Source organism: Argiope bruennichi, chromosome 4 (genome assembly GCF_947563725.1).
Source record: "Argiope bruennichi chromosome 4, qqArgBrue1.1, whole genome shotgun sequence".
Lineage (NCBI taxonomy): Eukaryota > Metazoa > Arthropoda > Arachnida > Araneae > Araneidae > Argiope > Argiope bruennichi.
This window is the reverse complement of record NC_079154.1, coordinates 138,251,451-138,274,459: the sequence shown is the minus strand read 5'-3', so window position 1 is coordinate 138,274,459 and position 23,009 is coordinate 138,251,451. Positions and strand designations below refer to the sequence as shown.

The window sequence follows — 23,009 nt, the reverse complement described above, 5'->3', positions numbered from 1 at the left end:
CTTTACGCTTACATTGTGTCTTTTTTTCATGCTTCTGTTCTTCATGGGGATTACAATCTTAATAGAACACGCGTATAGTTAACACCTGTGAATGTGTGTGTGAAATTCTGTAGAGTGATCAGAGCAATGCGCGTGTCGGGGGACATCGGTTCGAGTCGCTTATTTTGCTTCTTTTAGAAAGGAATTTTTATTTCATATTTTTATTTGAATTTTTCTGATTTCCTAACCCTATTTTTGAATATTTTTCTTCTTTAAGCTTCGAATTTTGATTTGAAAATTCCCTTCCGACAAAAGCGTCGAAGAATCGTATTTAAATGAATTGATTACAGAAGTTTTTATCTTTGATCTATATTAGTATTGAAGTAACATAAAATAAATTAATGTGATTTATAAATGTTTTTTTTAAAATATCATTAGAAATAATAACAAAATTTTAAAAAAATGATACTTTTTAAAAATTAGCGGAGTAAAATAATAAAAAAAATTCATCTGAATTAAGTACCAGGTTCGAACCCCAAACAACGGATCGGAAATCCGCTGCTGTGTCCACTATTCCATCAATGACACAGTAACCGTCTCATTTTAAAGTCACATGTCAAGTCTTCCAGATATTTATATAATTAGTTCTGCCTTTCGTAAAAGTACTCTCAATTGGGAATGCAGAGGTCACAGCGCATTCTTCAAGGATTTGATTGATTATAGTAAGTTATACCTCAGATTTATTTTATTTCTATAGGATTATTAAATAAATTCTTAGTAATTTATGCATATCTTTTTAAATTATTTGTAAAAAATTAAATAAATAAAAAAAGAAATTTCTTTAGATATAAATATAAATAATAAAGGAAATTGTTGAATTAAGAGAGCAGGACCTAACTTTAGAAGACCGAACGGTTATCTTTTGCTATATTCACTACTCTATTTATAACCCAACAAACGGCTAAGTTAAAGTCACATGTCATGTCTTCCCGATATTTATATAATAAATTTATCACTTTATAAAGAACTCTGCTTTTTAAATGCAAAGATCGCGGCGCATGTTTGTAAGGATGTGCTTGATTCAGTTATTTATACATTTGATTATTTTAGTTCTAAAATAATATAAAACACATTTTAGAATTTATAATTTTATTTTTCAAATACCAGTAGAAAAATTAAAGAAATGAAAAAAAAAAAAAAAACTTCTTTAAAAGTTACTGGAAAAAAATGGTTGAATAAGTAGCAGGATCAAATTTCAGACAACGGAATAAAAGTCCGTTGCTCTGTTCCAAACTCTATCGAAATACGGCTAAGGGATCCATTTAAAATCACATGACTTGTCATCCAGATATTTATATAATAACACATCCCTTTATAAAAAAACTCTATTTATTAAATGCAAAGATCACGGCGCATGTGTGTATGGATTTTTTGATTACAGTAACTCATGCATTTGATTTATTTCTGAAGTAAGATGGAATAAATGCTTGTAATTTATAAACATCTTTTCAAAATATCAATAGAAAAAGTTTAAAAAATATATGAAGGATACTTCTTTAAAAGTTAAGGAGAAAACAGTAGAGAATATTATTGACTTAAGAAGCAAGATCGAACCTTATACAACGCAATGAATTTGCTATATTCACAACTCTATCTATGGCCCAGCTAATAGTTCAATTTAAAGTCACATGTCTTTTCGATATTTGCATTATAAGTGCAATCCTTCATAAGAGCTTTCTCTATATTAAATGCAAAGATAACTGCACATGTCTCCAAATTTGTTCCACCATAGAAATTTATTTCGTTGATTTATCTTGTTTCTTGAGAAATATTAATAAAAAACTAATTGAAATTTATAAATGTCTTTTAAAAAAGTCAGTAGAAAATGCCAACAAATGATAAAAAAGAAACTTCTTTAAATGTTACGTTTAAAAAACTATCCTCCGACAAGTGAGTCTGTTGCTCTAACCACAACTCTATTGATGACCCGGCAAATGACTCTATTTAAAGTCACATGTCTTGTCTTGAAGATATTTATATAATAATGAATCCCTTCATAAAAAGACTGTTTATTAAATGCAAAGATCACGACGCATGTGTGTATGGATTTTTTGATTACAGTAACACATGCATTTGATTTATTTTATTTCTGAAGTGATATGGAATAAATTCTAGAATTTAAAAATGATATTTCAAATAACAGTGGAAAAAAAAACTTATCTGAAAAAAAAATTCTAAAAATGTTACTAAGGAAAAAAAGAAAAGATAGTTGACTAAATGAACACTATCTTACCTCAGAAGCTTTTGCTTTGTTCGCTGTCTAATATTTCCGTCTCCGTCTAATCTATACTTATAATAAAGCTCAATGTGTGTGTGTGTGTGTGTGTGTGTGTGTGTGTGTGTGTGTGTGTGTGTGTGTGTGTGTGTGTGTGTGTGTGTTGGCGCTGTACAGGCCAGACCATTCAACCTACAGCTACCAAATTTGGCACGTGTATACCTTGGAGGGCGGGAATGTGCACCTGGGGGTTATTTTTTCGAATTTTTAATTAGAATTTTATTTATTTAAAAAATATGCGAAATTTTGGTGTGTTTCTGCTATAATTTCCGAAAATATTACCGCACAAAATAGATTTTTATATGAAGTTAAAGATCAAAAATTTATCTTTTAAACGATACCAATATTTTAACCTTAAAATTAAATTTCTATTTTTAATGAACTTCTAAATAAATATTTTAACTATATTTTTCAACAATTTTTTTCGTACAAAATAAAAATAAAATTTAAGCTACACGAGCACGTTTCGCATTCATGGGAAAAAATTAGCTTTTTTCAAAGTGTTGCCATCACATTGATTAAAACTCCAACTAAAAATAAATTAAATCCTTTTGGAAAAGAAATCTGCAAAAATATAATTTCCGGCACGTGTCTGTAGGAAATGAAACAAATATAAAATATTATTTTTTTAAAAAATAAATTCAAAAAAAATTATTTTATGATCTTTTACACTCTCTATATTATTAATCCAATAAATCAGTTTTATTTTAAGGCAAGTTTTGTTTAATATGAACAAGATATCCATTCAAATCAGGGCCCCACAGTTAATTTGTAAACCTTTAGTAAGACACAGATCTGCTAAAATGGTCTAAATGGAAAATGATTATATTTTATGTAACTTCATTCAATAAATGCTCTAATAAATAATGAATTTTTGATTTTACATAAAGCATCTGCTGTGGAAATCACGAATAACAAAATGTTCTTGAAACAATAATATTTTAAATAAAAAGAGTTAATTTCCAATCAACTAAATCAATCACTTAAACTGCCTTATTTATGAAAATTTGAACATCACTATTTAATAAAAAAAGGATAATTTTAGATTTTCCATCGATCGTTTCAAAGAAAATACGCCAATCAGCGCGCAGGTTTCTCAAGATTAATTGACCTAAGATTATGAAAATGTTGAGTTTTTCTAAATTTTTCCCTTTCAAAACTTCATAAATAAGTCTTAGTTGATCGTTGAAAATAGAAACATTCATTCATTTATTTAAAATTTGGTGTGTCCAGAATATTTCTCAGAATCTGATACCTTACTGCATTAAATTTAGAATTCATAATTTTTGAAATATATTTATAGGCTGGAACAAAATATTTTTATTGATTTCATTTCAATCTTTTTGAAAGCAAAACTAAAAACTGAATTTTATGCTGAATCTGAGAGATTTTTGTTGAATTATTGTTTGAGATATTACATAAATTATGAAAAATATTTTATAGTACATATAAGACTTAAATACCGATCGATTCTGTTTGCAATACTCATATTTGATAATAATAATCATAAATAAATAACAATAAAGATGATAAATAAAATAAAACGCTTGGTTTTATTAAAAAATATCTTTATATTAATTGCAATTTCATCATTTCCACTTTTAACTAAAGTTGAAGTTTTACCGGAAATGACAACACATTAGCAAAATATATATAGTAAATTGAACGAAACGATCTAAACAACAGTATAAGTTTGGTATGACTATCAATATTTGAAGATTAAACATGTTTTGTTTGAGTGAGCGGTAATACTGGCGAAACGGCTGGTCGCCAAAGGCGGCTGGTATTTCATAAAGCACAATTTTAAAAGAACAATACAATAGATAGAAGAATTTTCTGCTCATGTGCGAGGTGCAGACATCCAAAAACTATAAATTGTGTATAGAGTTATTGTAGTATATTTCAGATATCGGAAATCAAATTAATGAAATATTCCGATGAAAATATATGAATTGTATAGACATTAATATAAAAAATTACCTTAAAAAAAGGGACTCCAGGTGTTAGGACTCAGATTTGAACCAAAGGCCCGCAAAAAATGTGAAAAACAAGGGCAAGCATACCACCCCACTATACTTCCTCAAAGCGATTAAATGATATATAACTTCTTTTTTCAGGATATATCTCCGACTAATATTTCACGGTATATATACCTAAAAGCGCAATGCATTGGATAGAAGGACATCCATAAATTATTAATTTTGTGTAAAATATTTTGTAATATATTTCACATGTTTGAAATGAAATACTGTGATGAAATTATTTGAATTGCATATATACATTAATATAAAAAATAACTAAAAAAAAGACGAGAAACTCGGAGCATAGGTATTCAGATTCGAACCGATATGAATGTAAGTATTAAACGTTGAAATCTAGACTGTGAACATTTTTTTTTATTTTTATTTTATGAGAAGAATTTATGGCTGTTTAAAATGTACATGTGAACTTGGTGTTTACATCCATATTAATTCCTTTCGATTCTTGGCAAAGGTTATATTACTTTACGTCTTTTTAGAATCAAATGCCATAAAAAGCAAAGCCCCAAATATTTTTAAATAAAAATCTCAGTATATTATAGATATAATAATGGTTCCAACTAATCGAAAACTTTTATGTTTATATTTTGCACATTTATGATTTTTGCTTTGACTTCCAGAATTTTTTCAGGTGTCGTCCTCGTCATCTGACCGCGGTTCAAAATGACGAGGTCCGTCCCAAAATAGCCTTAGTGTTGCTTCAAACGGGACGTTAATATAACTAACATAAACGTAACTAACCAGAATTTTGTATTGAAATTATTTTTCCCTTTATAAACTGATAAAATAGACTTTCAGTTTATAATTAGTTAGAACTTATTTATGCGATATTTTACAGTCTTATGAATTTTGCTTAAATGTTAATATATCTAGCAGTGAAAAGTAGAACACCTTCACCTTCATTTGCCAATTGGCAGCTGAAAGAAGTGAATCGAATTTTTATTGCAATGGAAAATCGAATTTCGCATAATATAAAATCCGAAGTAAAGAGTTTAAAGTCAGTGTGGTAAGATAAAAAATATGATTTCAAATAAATCATTACAATAAATATGTACATATTTAATAAATGATAGGCGATTTAATAAAAGAAGTAATAAAAGAATATTTAAATCATTTTTAAATTAATTTTAATATGGAAAATGAGCAATAGTAGTTCAATGAAACTTTAACCTAAACTGTACAATTTACATCCAATTAGTTCAAAGTTTTTAAAAATTCGATTCATTTTTTCCCCGACTCAAAATTTTATTCTCTTGCAATCACCAACTATAAAAAGAAAAATATGAAAGACTAAATAATTGTCAGTTTTCAAATCAAATTAGATTTATTTTAAAAATATATACATAAAAAATTTAAAAAAAAAAAATCAAAGAAAAATACGAATTCTCAAAATTTTATTATATTTCTCGAGCATAAACAGGTTTTAAATAATTTCACTAGTATGTACTATCATTACACTAGTGCAATGAATTCTAGTGATTTTGATTTAAAAGGAAACGAATAAAATAATTTCTGGAATAAGATAGAAACCAGCAACGAGAAATTCTTATGAATGTCTATTCTTCCCGCCCTCCAAGATTCGAATCGATTCGGTCTTCTTCAAACGGCTCACGCACAATCTTCGATTCAGTATACGAATTTGTAAGAGTAGTCTAGCAAATATCAAAATTCTATAAAAGCAATTATTTTTGACAAATGACAAAAATATTTAGTAAGTAAACACAAAATGAATGCAAAATACATACTTTATTTGCAAGTTTGTGCAAAAACAGATGCTTTTCAAGATTGTTACAGTATAAATGCATTTGAATTCAGAACATATATCAAAGTAAATCAGATACTGCATGCAATAAGTTTAACAAGAAATTTAAACAATTTAGTAATAAAAAAAGCATTTTACATAGGATGATAGTTTAGTTACGAATTCTATTACTATAATATATGTATATGTCTTAAAAATCACATACATGTAAAATAAATAGTATAGTGAATTTTTAATTGGATTGTCAACGAATTTTTCGATGTATCATTCAATTTAGAATAAGAAAAAATTAAATATTGAATTCAATGATTTAGAAAGAAATAATTGCATTTAATACTTTTTGTTTGTTTTTTCCAAATTTAATATTTAGAATTCTAAATAATCAGTTGCTAAATTTTTCATTTCATTATTGAAAAAGGTAATCAAAAAGCAGCACTTGATTATGAGACATTCATGACATGCATTCACCATTTTTCTCAAAAAATATCTTTTACTTTCTCGTATCTCCCGTAAATTTTCCGGTGTCTAATAATTTTAATTCATATTATACATGTGACAGCATCAAGTATTGATTGTTGTGATCAGACACACTGATCAAATGTTTTCTAAGAATTAAAGGATATTTTGATTAGATGGTTAAACAATTATATAAAAAATTATTCTTCGTTTGTAGGTAAACGAATAATTATGTGAAATGAAAAGCTGAAATGCATTTTGGATTCAAAATTTCTTACTTAAAACTGGTATTAATATCACTCTTTAATTTCAAATAGAGTACGTCCCGTTTGAAGCAACACTAGACGGTTGGTTTGAAAATCTTTGTAAATGGACGCAAAGAATATACAATTCCGATTTATTATATCTTTAGAAAAAATATCAACATATTTCTGAACAGCGGTAATCGGAATTATACTAAATGAATGGTCACAAGACTAATTTTTTACATTTTTATCCGAGAGCAGTTAAATGCTATGAATGTTACATCATTGTGATGTAGAGATTAAAGAAAAGAGAACTCAGTTTTAAATTACAATCGCAGTAGTAAAGAATTTTCAAAATGGAAAATATTTTTTAAATACTAACATAAAAGATTTTATCAAAAAGCGCATATCTTGTTTCATGTGCGCCAACATATAACTGTTATGATTGCAGTATTTATTAGAAATATATTCTAAATTAATTAAAACAGTATAGATAATGTTGAGAAAGTATTCCCCACCCCTCGCCTTTCTTGACAACAGTATAGTAACCAAACATAAGAATATATATTACACATTTTTAGCATACAAAAATGCATTTTAGGATTTGCTTTGTGGCAAAAAATTCTTATTGAAAATTTCGAGTTCAGACCAGTAAACTGAAATTAAAAATGCAAAAAGTTTTTTTTTTTATTTTGCTTAAGACCAGTACTTTAATGGTAAATTCTTGCAAAATACAAAATTCGATATAATAGCAGTAAACGTATAATTTTAAATTTCGTAATCAAAATAAATTCTTTAATTTGATGATTACGAAATGCATTATCGCAAAATGAAATTTCAGATATGAAAAAGGTAAGGAAACTGCTTTCGCAGTAATTGCTACTCGGTAAAAAGGAAGAAAAGAATTTTTATAAAATGTGTTGATAAGTTGTAAATGCAGACTCGAGGATTTTTCTGCTGAACGGTTAATCGGTTGACAACTTTAAAAACTGATTTAAAACCGTTTATTGACAGTTATTTTAAATAATCACATCAAGATGCATTCTCGGTAGTCAATTAACGACGATTTATATTTATTGTAAGAATTTATATACGACGATATACAAATTAGAATATTTTTAGAAATTTAGAATTTTTTTCGATGAGATTGTATCGTTGTTTAAAAGATTCATGTAAACTTGTAAAAAGCTCAACAATTCCTGGTTAAAGTCGTTGATTTTAATACAAATAAAGCATAATGGGGACAGTAAGAAGCAAAATTTCAGATTTTGTTTCGTAAAAAGTTCAATGCATCAGATGCAATTCCAATTCATTTAAAGCTTTTCTTTCTTTATCTTCAGATTTATAGCAATATTTTTCTTTTAATATACCGAAAAAATCGTTTTAAAAGTTCATATGATTTAGCTCTCATTTATTTCAATATGTAATGTCCTAAGGTCATCGTCTAATAATTTGACTATTAACCTAGAGTAGAACATATTTATGCAATGAAATTTATCGAATCTGCAATTTGAGAGGAGAGAAAGTTTTATTATTGCAATAGAAATTCGATTAACCCACAACATACAAATTGGAGACAAAATCTAAAAACTAATACTGAGAGGCAAGATTTTAAATGAAAACGGAAGATAGTTTACATAGTTAAATTGCAACCCATTTGAATATAGTAAATAGGAAACATTCGATCCATTTCCAGATAGATGTTAACAGATTGCGTACAGGTCACAAGATTTCTCGATTTTAGCTGACAGAATGTTGGGGCAGGATCACGAGATATCACTTTTCGTGTTTTTTGGCTAAATAATGCATAACCAACCATAGGCAAATATTTCACAAATTAAGGACCGCAAAGAAGTCTTAAGACATACGTCTGGGACAGCACGTTTTTGGGTAAACTTGTACTTTCTAAAATCACTAACTTTGTTATATATGAAGCAATAACAGACGGGATATGCTATACGAGGAATCTCTAGAGTGGTCCGAAACAGATGGGACGCAAAACACGAGAAAATTCGAGAAGTGTCGTTAAAACAAGATACTGCGGCAAATCGTGCCGAACACCATGCACAAGGAAATATGCTTTACCAAATAACACACAAAAGTATTATTCAAGTCTGCGAAATAAATATTTGTTAAAATGTAAAAAATCTTATAAATATATGTATGAAATACAGAGTAATATTTAAGATTTATATAAATATAATACAAAATGCAAATTAAAAATGTGCATATATGCATCCTTTTTGCTTACCAAGCATGCTTTCTAGACCGTCCTAATATGTGCAGGGCCCTGGAAGCGCCGTACGTAATGTGTTAATATACAAAATGAGCAAAGATAGCGAGATAAATTGCACAGTTCACATCTAGCTCTGTCAGTTTTTAAAATGCGAATGATTTTGTCCCGAATTTAAAAATCAAAACTTTTCAATTGTGATCGGGAAAGAACACGCAATGAGTAAAACTTACCTTGAAATTCGAATGACGATGAATTAGAATTCAAGACTTTAAAAATTCCAGTTAATCAACTTCTGTATTTCTAGAGAATGACCCGTTTCTAATATCTTATATTTATGTTCCATTATATTTGAATTGAAACAATACGATTTCAGGAACAGGATAGAAACTAATAATTAGTAATACATCTTATGAATTTCTAATTTTAATTAGAATATATTCAGTATTGTTTTAGAGGACTTGGATGCATGTACAAATTTCAGTTTGCGAACGTGTGAGAGGAATAGTTTCTAAGAAGTATTGTCATTATTGCATTTTACAAGCCCGCTCACGAAGTGGAAGTATTAAATTATCAAAGCAATTAGAAAGGAGACAAGGCTATTTGGTAATTAAATACAAAATAGAATTCAAAATACACACTTTATTTGCATATTTAATATACAAAGAAATACAATTTACAATATTATTACAACATAACAAGTAGAACATAAATGAATGGAATTGAGAATTCGGTATACTCAACAAAATAAATTCGCTTTTTTTACTTTATGTAATAAGCATATGAAGAAAGTCAGTTTTTAAAGTGATTGATTTTAAAGCATTGATTTAACATAAAATTGATATACTTGAGTTTAAAAATTTAATGGAAGCACCGATTCTTAAAACAAAATTAAAGAAAATTAACATAATTTATTGTATACGGATAGAATTAATTTCAGTGGAAATTCATAAAACTTATTCTGATTTCTATTACACATTAAAAAGTGACAATTTGATATTTTATTAAATAATTTAAAAATGTTTTTAGAAGATCTATTGTTTTTTTAAAAGTCAAAGTCTCGTATTACTGAAGGAAAAAAAAAGACAGTACTATAACATTCGTCGCATCCATTCGCTTTTTCTCAAGAAATCCGATATTTTATTGCATTAGGTTAGATTTAGAAATTTAAATTCCTTCTAATCATGAAAAAGCGTCATTTTTTCCTATAGGCATATTGATCACCATGGTGATCAGACACAGTGATCAAATGCTTTCTAAGAATCAAAGGATACTTTGATTGGCTGGCCGGCCGAACCAATCAAAGTATCCTTTATCAGCGGATGTACACATTTGCATCAAAATTAAAAACCGAATTAAGGTATATAGGATTCAAGATTTAGTATTTTAAATTTACTATTCATCTTACTATAAATACATTTTAAAAAAATAAGCTAGTAATAGTTAACAAGAATAAAATCTTGAATTAAAACGCAGCTGCAAATGGATGCAACGAATAGATGATTAATTTTAATATACCTTCTCAAACTACGGTAAAATTTCAGAAATATTAAAGTTGAATTTAAATTTAAACAATGAGTATCGATACCATGTACTATTAAATTTGGATTTAGGAATCATTAATACTATAAATTTTATGTCATTTTCGGATGTAAAACTTACCGAGGAGCAAAAAAAAAAAAAGAAAAAAAACTATTTTAAAATTACAGTTCCAACCATCAAACAAATTTAAAATTCAAGCATAAAATATAATTTTCAAAGCATAGAACCATTTCATGTGCAAAAACTCCAAGTTGCAGCTTAGCAATATATATTTAAAATATTTTCAGAGATTTCGGGGCCAACTACCGAAAATTAGCATAAAACATTTTTCCCTAATTAAGACCAGTATTTCAAAAAAGAATGTTCAGATAATTACGAGTTGCAAAATCCCTTCATATTAGAACTATACACAGATAATTATAGCAAATATATTCAGATATTTGATCACTTATTTCATCATCATCATTATAATATTAAGTTACTTTCTAGAAATCGACAATAATGAAATTAGTTACGAAATCATTAACATTCAGTACAAAATAAAAACAAATGACTACCATTTTTATAAAATTGTAGATAAATTGAGAAGTATATTACAAGCCCTTATGCTGATGTGAAGAAACTACAATGAATCGTTTCATAACAATAAAATTCAATTTTTCAAATTGTGTTACAGTAAGCGGTGATGAAAAGCAATCGTAACAAATCACCTCATAACATAAAGATGGATTATCCGTTGACAATAAGGGAGGAATGCATATGCAAATTTTTATTTCAAAAATTCGTTCTGTGGCAGTAAATTTTTAGTTTTGTTGGAAATTTGACTTATTTGATTTTCCTATAAATCATCTATTACATTTTAATTTATCTACATGAAACATGTTTATCGATATCGATTGTCTCAGAATAGCTTGTTTCTCAAAGTACAAAGCAAGCACTACGTTTAAAGAAAATGAATGCAAACCAATATTTTAGTCGTTTTAAGTAGATATATGAAAATTTCAAACAATTTAGATGAAATATCGATTGATATGCCAAACATTTGTTTTGAATGATAATTACATGCACTTCAAGCTTTCCCAATTTTAAAAAAATATCCCAAAAAATGTAAGATTCATTGTCATAGCCTTAAAATGGGATCATGAAATACTTCAAAGATATATTGATATTTTCAAATAATTTGCCATTACATTAGTAATCACAGTTTCACCACTATGCAAACTGATGATTTTTGATAGAAAATATACATTTTGGATTTGGTGTAACATTTATAATTTTACTAACCAACTACATTTGTCCGGAAATCAACATTTTAACTGTAGTGGCTCCGAATTCTAGTTTGCACTTGATAGAAGCTTCAGATACTGCATGTTGTGGCAGGATCACTTCGAACAAAACAAGTCAACATCTGAATCGGAATAGATTAGATCTGAAAAACAAGAAACCATTCAATGGCAGAATATACATGACAGTTTTACTCTTTAAATATGCATTGATAATTACAAACGAAGCTTATGATTTCACTATTAATAGAAGCGAGAATAGAAATCCTACTTCAAATGTAGATTTAAGTTTACCAATGGCTGATCTTTTGAAAATGAAACTTTATAGTGATTTATAGATTTTAAAATAATTAACTAAACAAGATCTTTCAGAAGCTGTGCATATATGTATTCTCTAAGGATCAGAAGTGGAGCAAATAATGCTCAAATAGCATTAGCACAGTAGCCGCAGTTATTGGTTAGACTTCAGAATACCATATGTTATTTTGCCCTTTTCTAGAAACTGTCATAGAATCATTTAAACTGTCTCGGAACGAACGAATGAGTGCATAATGGAGAAAGAAACAAGGCTTGAAGCTTCGTTTGACAAACATGGACGTTTTCTTTCTTAAGGTTACAACCGAAGTTTTCTGGATTATCATTTAAATACTTTAAAAGGAAATGAAATTGGTGACCTTACTGATATTAGTATGTACCAGTTACTTCGATTAACAAAATATTGAAAATTATATGCATTTTAAATAAAAATTACAATGAATTTAGAGCGTTCCAAAAAATGAGTTTACTGGAGGTTGAAAGTGAGACGAAAAAAAATTACATGGAAACATCTTTTGCTCATCTGCCACAGGCGTATGTTTGAAAAAGTTTCTGTCCATGCAATATTTCCTTAGTATACACCATGAAGAAAGCCTTACCTAGGCCGATTACTTCGACAATTACGTTTAGAAGTTGATATCGTGAAATAAGTATATCAACTCTTTTCTTAGGTAAAACTACTGTAGATATTTCAATAATTATTTCCAGGAAATTATGGTTTATTTATCTTTAACTGCCACCGATATACTTTCTGGAGAAACCAAATAAAATGGTTATCGAGTGTCTCTCTGTGGTAGTTTTATTGTTATAATTCAGAAACTTACCATGCCTTTGAATTCCATGTACTTCGAACTCATCTGAAGGGAATATCCTCCCCGTATAAAGAACTGCTTTCTAGTGAAGACGTTTTTGGACCTTGAAAAGCGTATTATCGATGGTGATGACATACTTTTTAACCGGAAAAGTAGCATCAACGGCCATGAGTTGTCTGACAGAAGAATACCTAAAACAAATAGAAGTACATTGTTATGGTTCTCATTCGATAATCCAAGCCAATGATTGGAAATCATTTGATGGTGTGACAATTCGCACAACTTACCGATATTACTTCAATGACGTTCTTTCCAGGACATGTGTAGTAGGTATCTAGATATGTAGATACTTTATGGCTGGAACTGAAAGGGCATTCATTTAACTTAATAAATTTGGTCATTCTAGAAAGTTTACCACAAGCCATGCAGAGACAACAGAATTACCTAGAAGCATTTTTGTCCTGCGTAGATGCTGGAATCTAGTTTCAAACGGTTCCTGGCCATGGAGTATTTCCCTCATAACGAGGGTCACTGGGTGATTCCATTCTAAGACGTTCAATTACTTTGAATCCTATACTCAGAAACGCGTATGACAGGCGTTTGAATTCCGGTAATTCATTATGGTAAGTAGCCAATAGGGCTGCATCTGTTTCAATAAATATTTTAAGATAATTATGTTTCGCATCTCTTTGCAGCCTCCAGTAATTTAATTTCTAGATGAACCAATTAATGGTTTTCAAATTCCATGCCGTTTTGTTAATATAAATAGCGAACTTACTGCGCCCTTGAATTGTCTCATCACCTTCAACATCACCTGTAAGGAATACTTCCTCGCATCCAGCATATTTGGGGTGGACAATCAAGTGCATGGAACAGAAAGCAACACTACTGGTGGTTGACGTAGTGCCTTTATCAAGCAAAATGACATGGATATAGGCCATGTTGTACTGTCTGTCAATGCCTAGTGAAAAAAAATGTGTACATTTTTACAGTTATAATTACCATAGATATAATCACATGATTATATCCAACATTCATCACGATATGATAATTATAAATATCGTAACTCACCGATATTACTTCTGTACGAAAGAAAAAATTTCGTGGCCATCCAGATAGCTGCCATCCATATTTTCGTCAAGAGAAAAGGCGGTCGCTTTGCTTACAGGAGTTGGCCACTGTTTCAAGCGAACAGCATAAAAAGTGTTCTTTGCAGTGAACAGCTCCAACAACGGCAGGCGATTTTGTTAAATTGATGACTTCTATGACGTATTTCACTGATGAGTGAAAAGGCCAGTGAATTCAACAGAAACTTTCTAGTATTACAGATATTTGATTTAAACGTTTCCCACTGGATAGTCTTACACAAAAGACTTGTCAAATTTGCATTAAACATTCTGTTCATTTATAGAAGAGGGCACAAGAGAGCAACTGCCACTGTTTCCTCTGTCATATTAGACTGTACCATGTAAAATCCACATGATTATAGCATTTTCGTCGCTTAGAAACTACTCGAGTGGAATATTCAAAGATTATGAATATTTCTTCCACATTAAATGTGCAGATTTTAATGCATTTTAGAAAGTTTCCAATAGATAAAAACATTTGAGCGGGCAACTGTTAGTAATTTTTAAATTTTAAAAGGGAATGGACTACAGAGATTATTCCTCTTTTGTTTTTCTTTACAATAAACAAATTTGATTTCAGAAAAAACATCTTTGCCTTAACTCATTTCATATTTTTAAGTGTTATGAAGATAATTTTTTTATATACTTAAGTATAAAATGCAATACGAAATTTATCTGAATAATTTCAAGTAAGTTCAAAATAGCTTAATTTAGTACGATTTTTTTTTTATCTCAAATGCTTAGTAGCTTAATTCAATTCTATTTCTGAAAGGTTTTTCCTAGCCTTATTCTAACCGATTACTGCCTTTAATTCATTCATTTTGATTCGAAGACAATTGCAATTCCTTCACATGAAGCTATTCAAACTTCCATTTCCGAATTGCGATATAGAACAAACTAAGTTATTTCTAGATAACTGAAGAGTAAGAATTCGTCTTCTTTATTCAGTAAAAATTATATGTATCACATTAGGATGTATAAATATTAGACACCGAATTGAACTAGGTATTTTTAATGAGATTCCAAATTGTTACATCAACTAGAGGAATAGTTAATGTACAGAAAGCCAAAAAAGAACGAGGCAGATTGGAGATTTTAATTCCAAAACCGGGAGAAAAAGTTCGTTTCAAGTACGAAATGTCAAATAATTGAGCCTCAGATACGGAGCTAATACTGCTTTTGATGGCAAAAACAGCTAATTGGAATTTGAAAGAAAATGGCAGCTTTTAATTACATTGAGATATTGATTCCCAATAAGCCGTCACTCACTCCAATCCCCCCTAAATGAGAATAAATGAATATTATTCAGAGAAATTGGATATTTTAAAAGTTCTATTAAATTAATATTTTAATTTAAGTATAATTACGAGTATAAATTTTTCTTTTTATCGGATTCCGTCATAGCAAAACTTTGGGTTTTCCGGGATTTATGTCACTGAAATATCAAATTTAATCTTAATATGAATTTTAATCTACTCTGCTCATTGGAAAGTTTGCATTAATATGGTATCCGCCAATTTTTTTCCCCTTACTATAAAGGAGATACTTCAGTTATTGATTAAAGTCATTACAAGTTATAATTGCTGACTTAAGCAAAGAGTTACTTATTAAAGATTATCTATTAATTAATTGTTCTATGTTTCCTCTGGTTTGAGATTCAAGGGAGGGAGAAACTCAGCATGAATATTTAGTAATGTATCCATCCGAAAAAATATAACTACCTATTGATGGGATTTAAATACAAAATAATTTAAAATTACGAATTAAATTCTTACATATTAAACCTCGTTCACTTCAATTTCCTAAACATTTTTCAATAATTTTCTTACTTCAAAACGTTTTAAACTCGCCGCTTATATTATATTATATTCCTAATTCCTATTAAAATATTGGCCACGAAGGTGAAACTAAGCCACCCCAAATGATTAGAAGTATCAAATCCTTGCACAGTACGCAAATGCCACAACTCACACATACACAACCCACACCGGCACCCCTAAAACCACAACTCACACATACACAACCCACACCGGCACCCCTAAAACCACAACTCACACATACACAACCCACACCGGCACCCCTAAAACCACAACTCACACATACACAACCCACACCGTCACCCCTAAAACCACAACTCACACATACACAACCCACACCGTCACCCCTAAAACCACAACTCACACATACACAACCCACACCGTCACCCCTAAAACCACAACTCACACATACACAACCCACACCTCCAACGCCACCCAGAGACCCACACTTTCACATACACAACCCACACCTCCAACGCCACCCAGAGACCCACACTTTCACATACACAACCCACACCTCCAACGCCACCCAGAGACCCACACTTTCACATACACAACCCACACCTCCAACGCCACCCAGAGACCCACACTTTCACATACACAACCCACACCTCCAACGCCACCCAGAGACCCACACTTTCACATACACAACCCACACCTCCAACGCCACCCAGAGACCCACACTTTCACATACACAACCCACACCTCCAACGCCACCCAGAGACCCACACTTTCACATACACAACCCACACCTCCAACGCCACCCAGAGACCCACACTTTCACATACACAACCCACACCTCCAACGCCACCCAGAGACCCACACTTTCACATACACAACCCACACCTCCAACGCCACCCAGAGACCCACACTTTCACATACACAACCCACACCTCCAACGCCACCCAGAGACCCACACTTTCACAAACATAACCCACACCTCCAACGCCACCCAGAGACCCATACTTTCACAAACATAACCCACACCTCCAACGCCACCCAGAGACCCACACTTTCACAAACATAACCCACACCTCCAACGCCACCCCGATACTCAAACTTTTACACCTTACCCACGCAGCCAGTTCCACTTGGAGTTTCTGATGTTCGCAAATATTATCTACATAACCCAAACCATGATACAGTCAACAATTGTCTCTCAACCCCCGCTAACACTTCCAATTCCCAATTTTCAACATTGCGTAACAATACGCGATAACTCGACGAGTTAGCCATGAAGGCAATCGTTTCTTTTCCCATAAACCCATGGCGAAATAATTTATTACGTATTCATATTGGCTATTTCCACACTCCCCTATGCCATCACTTCATTCACGGCCTAATGTGACCTTGCACTGTTTCGACTAAATACATGACGACTCCCAAAACGAAATATTAATTCCATTCCGTACATCACGCCCATGCTTAAGATGAGACGCGATGTCATTCACAATGCACATTACTTCTCAATATTCTCATTTACATAATGCATTTTAACCTCAGAATAAAATGCACGTCAGTACCCCCGTTGCGTCCAGCCATGCATCGCGGAAACGACTTTTTTGAAATTAACACAAACCTAATTTTAAAAATACTAAACCCGGCGAATTTATGCTAGTTATGATGAGCGAAACGGTGAATTAAAGCAGGAAAACAGATTAAATAAGACGTGCGGTTTGCTCAAAAGCATTATTCTAAATTCCATGCAAATATTACCTATATTCTGCACTGCTTTCATCGATTCATGATTTTAAACATCATTTTCCTCAAAATTCGGTATGAAACTGTCAAAAATGGACATCTAGTAATTTTCGATCATGTCTCGAAATAATTCGATTCATTACAATCAAAATATATTAAGAATTAAACTTTCGATAAAATGCCATCTGTATAGAATACATGAAATGATTCTTAAGTTTAAAAATAGATATTTGTAAGTATAAATCTGGAGTTAGACGTACTGCATTACCACTAATGTTTTCCTTGCATTTCTTCAGCTTACTGTTTCAAATTTGCAATCTCAATATAAGATTTTTGTATTTCTTATATTAGATGGATACAAAACTAAATGTAATTTCCCAAATTTTAATTAATAAATTTTAAGACTTCATTTAATATGACTCGCTTCACGCCGAAAACGTTAAAATAAACCTCCACTGAAATTTTATAATACATTTCATGTAATAACATGCGGGAGAATTTGCGATTTGATTAAATAAAGGTAAAGCAATAAGAATAGCATTATGGGAAGGATGCAAACAAAATGCATGACTACCAACTACGCTTATACAATTTAGATTTACTATATTAATATAAACCTACACGAATAACGAAATAAGTAGGAATTGACCAATGACACAAACTTCTAATAAAAGGCAATTTAAAGATTTTTTTTATGTATAACTTGGATTGGACAACTGAAGAAAACCTAAATATAAGCAAATTCTTTCAAAAAGCAACAGAATGTTTAAGACAACGATCGGGAATTTAAGTGTGCACTATAGGTTCCACTTATGAATCAGCGACTAGCACTTTTCACGTTTTTAAAATGTAAAAATCCTTACACTTTTAACATGAATTACAAAATAACGCATTTAACTCCTATAAAAAGGCTAGTGACATTAGAATTTCAATAATTTTTGTATTCCCCTGCCATCACATAGAACAGAAATTCGATTTATCACTCATTCATTTAAAAAAATTAGGTCATTCTGAAAACTACTCAAAGTTAAAAAGTCTTTTATTTAACATTTTCATCATCCAGAAAAATTCTTTTCATCGTGCACAAATTTATCTCGATCTGTCTGATTGTATTCAGCACTTAGTCACTTCTCTATAGTATATCTAGGAAATTCCATAACCAATAGAGCAGAAAACTAGTACGCCTTGGTGTTTGGAATTTTAATATTTGAACAAACAATTTATTCCTTTTCTTATAAAACCTTGTTTTCGACAAAAATTCTTCGACACGAACAAATATCAACTATAAGATTTTTATTCTCAACATCCAGATGCGGCTCTTGATTAAGTAGTTAAACTTGTTTTAACAATAAAAGTCTCCTTTTTAAGAATTTAATTTTTACTACACAATCCGAGATTTGCTATATCACAATTCTTAAGCAGAAGTTCGAATAACAGCATGTAATCACCGAAACTAACGTTTTAACGTACTGAAAGAAATGGAAGCTGTATTATGAAGAAACCAAAGGAATTGTCAACAAGTTCAATGAAACATTTGATATTAGTTAGAAATATCTCGACACGAAACTGTATAGGGAGTTAAATGAAAGATTTTGGACAATCAATATTTAGAATAGAGCTGATCTCCAAATTATCAATCATGAAAATTATTGGAATAATTGAATTGTAGTTTGAGTATTTTGGAAAATTCACCTGAACGATTTTAATGCATATCGTATCGGAAAGATATTCAACTTTTATTTTTAATTCAATGGGATTGCATTTATTGCCTGGTTATTCATGATTTGCGATCTATTACTCATCTTTGAAAAGGGATTCGATTGCTTCGTATGCCAAATTGTCTTTTGTGTTTTAAAAATGTTTTGAGCGATTTGTAAAAACCTTGGAAGGCATTAAAATCCAATCCTCGAGTATTCTGAAAGAGTGGAAAAGAAATATATAATCTCCGAATTTTCCACACAAGTAACCGCTAAGAGGCTAGGATGCCACAATTATGTAGACATACCTGGTTAGTCCAATAGAGTGGGAAAATCCAAAAGAAAATATAGTCCTCCGTCATCCAAGCATGGTGTGGTGTGATTATTAAGATCAGGCGCTCTCCTCAAACCTACTTGAAACCCAGTGTTGGATATTTAATCCAGAAATTGGAAGAATGACACTTGGAGCGAAGATAGTTTCAGTATAGACAGCATACGGACGCAAATGTCGCTTTGGAATCTAAATTCTTTGTGAAACGAGCTGAAAGAGAAATTGTGGTTATTTTTATCTCTAATTATAAATAATTATATAAAGAAATGCCTTTTTCATTTCTTTTCGAAGTGGAAGACATCTTGTATCTTACAGATTTGTATAGACAAGTGTTTCGTTCTACAAGTATATTGCATTCCGAATAAGATTCCCTCAGCGAATTATGCTCGTTCAACATGGTTCCATTGTATCTCAATCTAAACCTAAATCAATGTTAAAATTTTTAAAAAAATTCTACAGGAGTCTTTATATAGACTTGAAATCAATGGCAAACATAACAGAATGAATGAACAATGTTTCTATAACAAAAAACAGCTTTGGCTAAGCTGCGCCATACAATGATACACCATCTGCATCGTAAACGTAATAGCATATCAGACAAATATATGAACGTCTCGTTGCATAACAGAACATATAAGCTTACTCAACATTCCAAGACGTGTTAAAGCCTTCTGCTATTATTAACATTCGGATAAGAAAAGGAGAATACCTTATTCAGCTTGCATTGACATAACAAAAAAGATTATCAAACAAATACGTTTTACGTTTCTTAACACTGGCATGGTTTTCCAAGGGCTTTTGCCTTGATGAGTTTATTATACAATAAATATATGTTGGAATATTTACAATAGGTGGTGTATAATCATATTTTTATTAGTTTATTTCATTAGAATTACCAATAATCCCAGTGGCTTTGAAAGTGTTTGCAAAATGTTTTGATAATGAAACATTAATTTCTCCCAGTAAAAGCCTGCTAAGAAAACCACGCCAAAAAACTATAATTGTGCTACGATTTTGCAGAATGTGTTATCAAAGCAACAAGCAAAGTTAAAACGTTCTGCATGAAAAATTCAAAGCAAGAAGGAGCAATTGAAAAAACTGTGGACCCAAATTTCAATATAAACAGAGTTACTTTTATATGCTTCATACTGTATTAGTTTCTTCCACACCATTGTAGCAAAAATGATAAAAGTTTTTAAGTATTGACATTTGTTCAAATGATGCATTTCAAAAATTTCGGCTCGTCATCACAGATAGTCCAATAACATTCGAAGTTCTATTAAAAGCATTAATATGGTTGCTAGAAATAGACCCGAAATTCATGTCCTGTATTACTAAATTTCAAGAAATTTTCCTATTTTTGGGTTAGTTGATTTTCTTTATATTACACAGTGCAAAGATTCTCATTACACAAGGAATGCAACGCTCTTCGGACATATCTTTGGACCTAAAGCTATCAAATTTGGCAAACAGCGACGTCTGGAGGAGTGTCATTCACCGAAAAAAATTCACTTTTTCGAAATTTTAGCTTTTTAATTAAAAAATTAAACTCATTGCAAAATTTCATTTCTAGTAATAGATAATTTTCCTCTACAATTCTGGAACATACAACAAAGAAACCAATTTTCTAAGAATTTAAAAGTCAACTTTTCACTGATACCAATTTTATTTCTATGCATTTAGTTTTCGGCAGATTTAATTTTAAAAAATAGTGACAACACTTATAACTTGAATAAAATTCCATTTGTTTAGTTGCCTATTTCAATAGCATGCTTTAGCTAATGTAAAGCTGTAATTTTAAAGAGTGAAATTTTATACATTAATTCCAAAATACAACTTCTATTTCTAATAAAGAACAAAGATTCAGACTTTTAATTTTCCTACAAATCGAACGACTGTAAACTTCCTTTCCAGAGAGCACTGCCTAATGAAACTAGCACTAGACCAAGACGATTGAAGCCTAAAATGCTATGCTATTACGAAATAAAAATGCAACGTCATTTTTTCTCCAAGTTTAATATTAATAGTGATACATAATAAATAGTTTTACATTCATTTCAAAAGACAATCTGGAATGGAATTTTCTGCTAATAATAAACACAAAAATTTCCATTATAAAGAGAAGGTAAAACAATTCTGAAAATTAAAAATATGTTCTCAAATATGAAAATTAAATCGTCAAATCTAAGAAGAATTTTTTAACATATAAATTATAAAATATTAAAGATAAGCTTCTTCGGAAAAAAAATTATAAACTAATATTTCAGTATAACAATTCTTTGCATCTTCAAGAGATAAAAACAAATCTACTAATCTTCCATTAATATATTTACGCATACTAAAAAAAAAAAAAAAAAAAAAAAAAAAACGCAACTTACCCATTATTATTCAACTCTGTATCAATGATGAGCAATTCTTGAAAAGGTGAAACTAAAGACATGGAGAACCCATTCACAAGAAACAATGATAGTTAATAAAATGTATAGAGTTAAGCTATATTCAAGACAACTACATAGTTCATAATATTTTGTAAAGGAAACCTAACGTGGAGTGCAAGCAATAGTAATAGGAAAACCGATTAATCATTTGAGTTTTTATAGATTCACCAGAATCTAGAAACTTCTTATAATTTTTTCTCTTCTTCCAAAGATTTGTACTCAGCAAATCACCTTAAGAAAAGATTAGAAATTTTTTTACCCAAATTCGAACCCGAAATAATTATTGGGATAAATTGAGAAATAAATCTGCTGACTTTCATAAAAAATTAGCCTGTCATTCAGCAAATATCAGTGATTACTTAATATGTTATAAGCGGTGTTTTCATGTAAGGAACAACAAAAAGTGATGGCTCCATTTCATAGGCGTCAGTGCAGGCACACCATGATATTGATTGGCTCCTAATCCAAACTAATCCTAGCTGAAATAATATGTAGTCTTCGTTCTAGTTTGACTTCTTTTTTCGTCTCCTTAAAATGGATAGCCAGGTATGACCCCGACTTTCAAAATCAGAGATTTGTAAACTGAATCTTTATTCTAAAAATGGCGTAAAAAAGGTAAAAACGTAAAAAGTTTTTAAAAAAAGGTGTACAACTCTAAATCCTTTTTTGAATGGTCCTGAAGAATGGGACCCATATATGATTCATAGAGCAAAAAAAATGGGAAATTCCTCACATAACGTTAGTAAAATTACTAGTTTAAAATTACATACAGAACTTTTACAAATCTAACGGAGAATTTCTGGCCACGCAATACATAAAAGCAATAACTCTTTTCTACACATTATAAATACATTCAAAGCTCGAGCTCAGAAAAGTTAATCTTTTTTCTACATTCTT

At 30.4% G+C, this 23,009-nt stretch overlaps 1 protein-coding gene across 4 annotated transcripts; it reads right to left on the bottom strand.

Annotated features, from left to right (window-relative positions):
* Positions 1 to 11,675: 11,675 nt before the first annotated feature.
* Positions 11,676 to 22,238, bottom strand: LOC129967055 (uncharacterized). 4 transcript variants are annotated; one of them, XM_056081700.1, is made up of 6 exons: positions 22,053 to 22,238; positions 19,652 to 19,884; positions 14,073 to 14,278; positions 13,780 to 13,962; positions 13,014 to 13,192; positions 11,676 to 12,020 (listed from the first exon to the last, which is right to left on the bottom strand). In XM_056081700.1, the coding sequence occupies exons 3-6, from the start codon at positions 14,125 to 14,127 to the stop codon at positions 12,015 to 12,017; spliced, it is 423 nt and encodes a 140-aa protein (XP_055937675.1). In that variant the 5' UTR covers positions 14,128 to 14,278; positions 19,652 to 19,884; positions 22,053 to 22,238; the 3' UTR covers positions 11,676 to 12,014. The 4 variants fall into 4 exon arrangements, 2 of the variants coding, with proteins under 2 accessions (XP_055937675.1, XP_055937676.1); XR_008784344.1 differs by lacking the exons at positions 19,652 to 19,884; positions 22,053 to 22,238 and adding an exon at positions 13,289 to 13,647 and having other exon boundaries at positions 14,073 to 16,120; XR_008784343.1 differs by lacking the exons at positions 19,652 to 19,884; positions 22,053 to 22,238 and having other exon boundaries at positions 13,289 to 13,962; positions 14,073 to 16,120.
* Between the last annotated feature and the right edge of the window lie 771 nt (positions 22,239 to 23,009).

Coding starts and splice junctions, on each gene's coding strand:
- LOC129967055 (XM_056081700.1), bottom strand. CDS start 14,127: ATGGCAGCTATCTGGATGGCCACGAAATTTTTTCTTTCGTACAGAAGT. Junction 13,963..14,072: donor TTCGTACAGAAGTAATATCG/GTGAGTTACGAT, acceptor TTTTTTCACTAG/GCATTGACAGACAGTACAAC. Junction 13,193..13,779: donor TGAGACAATTCAAGGGCGCA/GTAAGTTCGCTA, acceptor TATTTGTTTTAG/GTATTCTTCTGTCAGACAAC.